The following is a 6,158-nucleotide window of genomic DNA, read 5'->3' as shown; positions in this document are numbered from 1 at the left end:
TAAAAAAATAGATCTAAACCAAGAACTCACAAAAAAAGTATATCTAAACAAGAAATTTCATGCAGAGAGAAAATCGAGCAAGAAGAGACAATCGAGAAGAAAGAGAATGGAGGAGAGAAGAGAGATGTTACCAGTTAGATGAAGAAGACAGAAGATGGAAGAGATGAGAATAGAAGAAAGGTGAAGCGACAGATGAGGGATAGAGAGAAACGTTAGAGGAGAGTTAAAAGGGAAGATTGAAAGCATTATTAAACCACCGTTTTTTTTAATCGATCAACAAACACTTAAGCCCACCCAACCAACATTCTTTGGTTGCCAAACACCCACTTAACGGTTAGAGTGTTGATATAACATTAAATTTATCCATAACCCATTAACATAAGTTATTGTTTTTATTGTTCAGCTCATTTAACAATAACTCCTACGCAGTATATTCTTTATATTTCAAAAACATCCATTTAATTTCTCTCTTATACAAAATATATATTTTATGTTCTCAAATATTTAAAATCGTAGACATTTAAGTCTCATATTTAGTATTCATATATGTGAAACGATCTTGAAACGAGTTGTAGAATTATAGTAGACCAAAATTATTCAACATTGTTACTAAAAAAAAGGAATAGGGAATGTTTATAAATTAGGGATTTAAACAACTCGATGACCTGAAAAAACTCAATCAATCCAACTTAGTAGAATATGTATTTCAACTTCTTGTTGGGTGTTAGCTTCAAATAAATGAAATATCTACCGGTTGGATTGTTTTTTAAGTTTACTTAAATTCATCTAACAATTCAAACTTATTATTTATATTGAAAATTAGTTTTGTTTACTTACAATGCAATTCATATATTAGTCCTAGTTTCATGATTTTTTTTATTATTTATCCACCCGAGAACTCTTTAAAATATTTTTTCAATTATTTGGAATGTAAATTTTTATTATAAAATTGAAACTCAGTTGTTAATCTTATTTGAATATTTGAAAATAATTAGTAGGTGCTTATATACTAACATTTGACTTTTTCTTAAGATAAAATTTTAAATAAATGATTCAAACAATTCAATCTAACCCAACTCAAATGGTTCTTATAATTGACTTGAGTTGAGTTCATAATTTAATCAACGTCACAGTTATGTTGAAGAAACTTAAAAAAAACAAATTAATTAGATAAGTATCTCGACCATATCTAGTCAAACCAACATTCTTAATATAAATTAAACACTACTTTCCTTCAAATTATTTGACCATCCAAATCATCATTTTTTCCCTCCTAATAATGGTGTTTATTAGTTTTGGAAACTATAATCTCTCCATTAATCTTCTTATCTATAATTATATGTAAACTCTAAAAGAATTTAGCAGTCAGAAGCTTGCCTAAGTAATTGCTAAATTAAAATATTGATAATCTCATTTCAAATAATATATCATTCCATTACGAGCAATGATTAGGTGGAGCGTATGTTGCACCTAACTCTTGTGCTCCCTACATCTGTACCATACAAAAAAGTAATTAGAAAAAAATGATTTTTAAAAAGATAAAAATGCCACATGACAATATTTTATTGGACTATATTTAGGATGCACCAAGATAGATGTATCCAAGAGAGCACCCAAATTTTTCTCTTCCATTACTACTTATTTATATTAGTATTTCTAGATACTTGTTTGCTTGTCTACCCACCAAGTCCAAAAGTAAAATTTCTCTCAATTTTTACATGATTTATTAATATTGTTATTATTATTATTTTTTTTTATCTATTTCTCTTGCATTTTATAAATGAGTTGATTCTTCAACATTTTCTAGCCAGTAAAAAAACACAATGGGTGATCAATTATTGTAATTTTAAGAACAATAATAAAGTTTGCATGGGTGCTTCATTATATGCCCCTAGGAAGAAGATTAGATATAACTAAAATAATGCTACAAATATCTTTCAAAGTTTTGCTCTTCTTTGGAAGCAATGAATGGTCTCTTGGCGGATGTTCGAAGCTATCTTGACAGTCGTTGATTGTCGTCATGATGCCAGAAGTTGCAAGATTAACACCATTAAAGTCACCGGTGGCCAAATACTTTTGAGCATTTTCAATGTCACCTATGGCCTCGTCGTAGTTCTCAGAGCAAGACAAATATCGTTTCTTAAGCTGAGAATTGGTTGTTGTTGCTGCAAGTGACTTGGCTAGGGTCATAGACTTTCCTGCATTTTTATGAGCAAGGTTTAAGGTGTAAGTGGCCAACGCTTTTAGGTCCGTGCTACCTGCAGATTTCAATAGGTTTGTGCAAAACGATGGATTGCTAGTTTTTAGACAGATGCTCGATTTTATGTTATTTGATAGTGTCGTACCAGCATCCAAAGGAATTACGTTGGACAAAAGAAGGCAAAAAATAAAAACCGAAATAGAACTAGAGATTCCCCGATTCAAATTTGAATTGGAATTAGTCATTTTCTTTTTAAAAATTTCCCTCTTTATGTGTCTTTATTGATGTTAAACATTGCAAATATATATAGATGAAATTTAGAGAAATGGTTTGTTTTTCTCTCCGAGAGTAAAGGTCATCAATGGAGGAGATGGAAAAGTTATTATTGGAAGAGACTTTATCGGACAAACGAATTGTAATGAGGATTTAATGGCATTTCAATGCATTTTGTCTTTTTTGTTTTTTTTGTTTTTTATCTTGAAATATTAATCAAAACCAATGTTTTGAATGCATGCTCACCTTTGTCCTGTTTTGTTAAGGTTAGGGGTATTCAAAAAATCTAATGATTCGAAAAAATCGATCAATCCAACCCAATCCGTACGATTTGGGTTGAGTTATCAACTCATTTGGGTTGGGTTGGGTTCAAATAAATAAACATTTTATGGATTGGGTTGGTTCATAGGTTTACCTAATATAACACGAACCAACCCGAATTTATTATTAACTTTAAAATATATTTTTTATTAATAGTTATTTATATATATATTGATTTTAATTTTATTTAATTCTAATATTTTTTTGAATAATTTATTTTTCAACAACTCTTAAAAGTAGTTTCTGTGTACTTTATAAAGAAAATTTTCACTATATAAATTGAAATTGAGTTGTTAATCTTAATTTAATATATAAAAATAATTAAATTAGACTTTTACAATTGAAATTGAGTTGTTAATCCTAAATATTTCATAGTTGGGTTGGGTTGAGTTCATTTTTTAACAAGAGTTATCTGAGTTGAAAAAATTTAACAATTGAATTGTGTCTAAAAAGTCTTTCAATACAACCCATGAACATCCCTAGTTAAGGCAAGTTAAAAAATGCATGTGCTTGATTTAAAAGAAAAATTCATTAGTTTTTAAAGTTAATTCTTTGGCCATTTTTTAGAGGATTTTTTTTTTATGGGATGGAAAAATCCAACCTTTACTTTTGAAGTTGATAGTTTAAATACTATGTCATTTGAAACGTATCTATGCTTATTTTGGTGTGAGAGATGATTTCTCTTGTTCTACCAAAGAGAGTTTTCATTTTAAGATTTGATTGATTTTGATGGTGAACATTAGATATATATTTTTTAATATACAATTGCGGGGTAAGGGATAAACTCCTACCTTTAAAGATGGAGCGTATGCCAATATTACTAATCAAGTTATATTAACATCAATATTGGAATTTTTCGATGGAGAAAAAAGGATAAATTGTATAACCAAGAGTTCAAATGTTTTCTAGTACTTAGTAACAAGCTACAATTTTCTTTTACGATATGTTAAAATGCATGGCACAATGTTAAAAGTTTTGTTTTTTATTTTCATTATTTATTATTTTTTTTTTTAAAAAAAAAGAGAATTAAAAGTTGTAGTTTTGAGTCTTAAATCCTCTTAAATTTTAATGTCAGTTTGTAAATCATGAGCTTTAAATATTTTCAATTTTAGTTGTTTTTCTTCTTTTATTTTTATTTTGATTAACTATTAATTGTCTTGTTTAATGAATTAGATTTTATATATTATTTAAGTTCAATCTGATTTTCAAATTTTGTTTGAAATTGGTTATTTTTATTTGCTGGTTTGTTTTCTTTTTGCATATCCCTTTTGACTCTATTGCAATTTATATGATCCACTAGGAAGGGTAGTTTAGTCCAATTTATTGCAAATATTTATTTTTTTTTTTTAATTTTTTTCTTTTTGACAATATATAGGATAAGAAATCGAACTCCTAACTCGAGGTCAAAAGTGTTGGGGTTGATGCTTTAACTCTCGTAGGGTCCTGTAGTTTAATTGTATTGTACAAACATTTTATTTGTTTTATAAAATATAAGATGTTTTATTTGACCGTTAGTAGCATTAAACCCACGAAAATCAATAAACTAACTTCCAATGTTACCTTCTATAGCTTAAATATGTATGTAGAGACATACAAGCGGATCATGTTTAAGTAATAACTTAAATGGTCTATAGTAGATGGATAATGCTAGATACCTTATCTTGGTGTGACACTACGAGTATGACCCACTTTGTAGATGTTACAATTATTGTAAAGTGCTACAAATGATCTGATCCTGATAATTCATGTGGAGACATGTGAGTGGGAGTATTTTATACAAAGAATTTTATATAAGACCGGACCACGAAATGACTAGTCTCATTATATAACACCATTCATAATAGAGACTTATATTTCACCAGGATGACCATAAGTGACATGACCTGGATCTTGAGTGAGTTGTGAACTCCTGCCTATGAAGGCAATCCTTTGATTTGTATGGATGAAACTAGTTAGATCGTCGAATCAACAAGCCTACCATTTTGGAGATTCGTTTGATTGGGGAGTTGGGAACTCAGCTACACAAGATGAAATTCACAGCTTCTTCCCCAACGTCGAGGAAAGTAGATAAATTGATTCCTTAAGAGCTGATTTCAGGTCTCGAACAATGCGGCGCCACACCTCTCCTGACCCAAGATGGGATTTAGTCATAGTTGGACTATGACTTATTTTTTATTAGAGAGATCCAGTATTTAAAGATTTAGATGTAACTACAAGGGGAAAACGATAATTTTGACTTAGCTGTACATATAAGCAATTTGTATAGGGTCATCGCACTGTTGATTGGTTATATCTAATAGACATAAAAATATATCTGTAGTGTGAAGTGTGCAGTTGTCGGTCTTTAGTTTAGTGTCATGACAATTAATGGATGTTGAATAATTTAATTAAAGACTTTTAATTAATTGTTCAGGTACTATTAAAACTTCAATCTACAGGTCCATGATATTCCCTTTGTAGCTCAACATAGATTAAATGAGAATCAATTTGTGGATTAATTTAAATTGTTCAAATTAATTGAGAGAAATAATTATATGTGATATAATAAATTTAAATTTAATTATATATGATACAATTACTATAATGTATTTAAACATTATAATATAAAGTTTATTTGAGAAGAAATAAATATTTGAATATGATTCAAATATTGATTATATGAATTGGATTCATATAACTATTTAATATAAATGAAATTTATAATAAATGTCGTTAGAGAGAATTAAACTATAGGCTATATTGTATTAGATACAATATTAAACTATAGTTAATATGTTATATTTGATATAACATATAGTTTAATATATATATATATATATATATTATATGATATAATGGTTATCATATAAATATATATTATGTTTTATTAAAATTATTTTTTAATTAATTTGTTTTATTTTTTAAATTAACTTTGGGAGAGAGTTGTAACTCCCTCCTGTTTTTCTCTCTACAACATACGTGATTGGGAGTGGTGCAAAGAGTTGTTACCACCTTCTTTTTCCCTTGAGTTTGACAATACAAAAGACAAAATTATTTCTAAGAAAAGTTCTCAAGTTCTTTGTTCTTCCCCTCTTCCTCTCTCAAATTTTTTCCCTCTCTTCTAAAGTTCTAAGAGCCCACAATTTCTTAGTTATTCTTATTCCATTAGTGAATATATGAGGTTCTTTTCGTGGTGGTGACCATTTGGATCGAGTTGGTTTATGACACATCTGGAGACAGAAAATTCATGAAGAATGTTTCTTCAAGGGTAAGTCTTCTCTCGCCCAAATTCCTTTTTCATTTATGTTTGCATGCTATAAATTTATTATTATACATCACGTTTGTATTCTGTAATTTTGATTCTGTGAAAATAAATTTTGGATCT

At 28.6% G+C, this 6,158-nt stretch overlaps 1 protein-coding gene across 1 annotated transcript; it reads right to left on the bottom strand.

The window, feature by feature from the left end:
* Window positions 1-1,825: 1,825 nt before the first annotated feature.
* LOC120068550 (pectinesterase inhibitor-like) lies at window positions 1,826-2,458 on the bottom strand. Its single transcript, XM_039020368.1, has one exon. The coding sequence runs from the start codon at window positions 2,443-2,445 to the stop codon at window positions 1,882-1,884; it is 564 nt and encodes a 187-aa protein (XP_038876296.1). The 5' UTR covers window positions 2,446-2,458; the 3' UTR covers window positions 1,826-1,881.
* Between the last annotated feature and the right edge of the window lie 3,700 nt (window positions 2,459-6,158).

Source organism: Benincasa hispida, chromosome 12 (genome assembly GCF_009727055.1).
Source record: "Benincasa hispida cultivar B227 chromosome 12, ASM972705v1, whole genome shotgun sequence".
Lineage (NCBI taxonomy): Eukaryota > Viridiplantae > Streptophyta > Magnoliopsida > Cucurbitales > Cucurbitaceae > Benincasa > Benincasa hispida.
Note: the sequence above shows the minus strand (reverse complement) of the source record. Positions and strands in the feature narration are given on the sequence as shown.

Coding starts and splice junctions, on each gene's coding strand:
- LOC120068550 (XM_039020368.1), bottom strand. CDS start 2,445: ATGACTAATTCCAATTCAAATTTGAATCGGGGAATCTCTAGTTCTATT.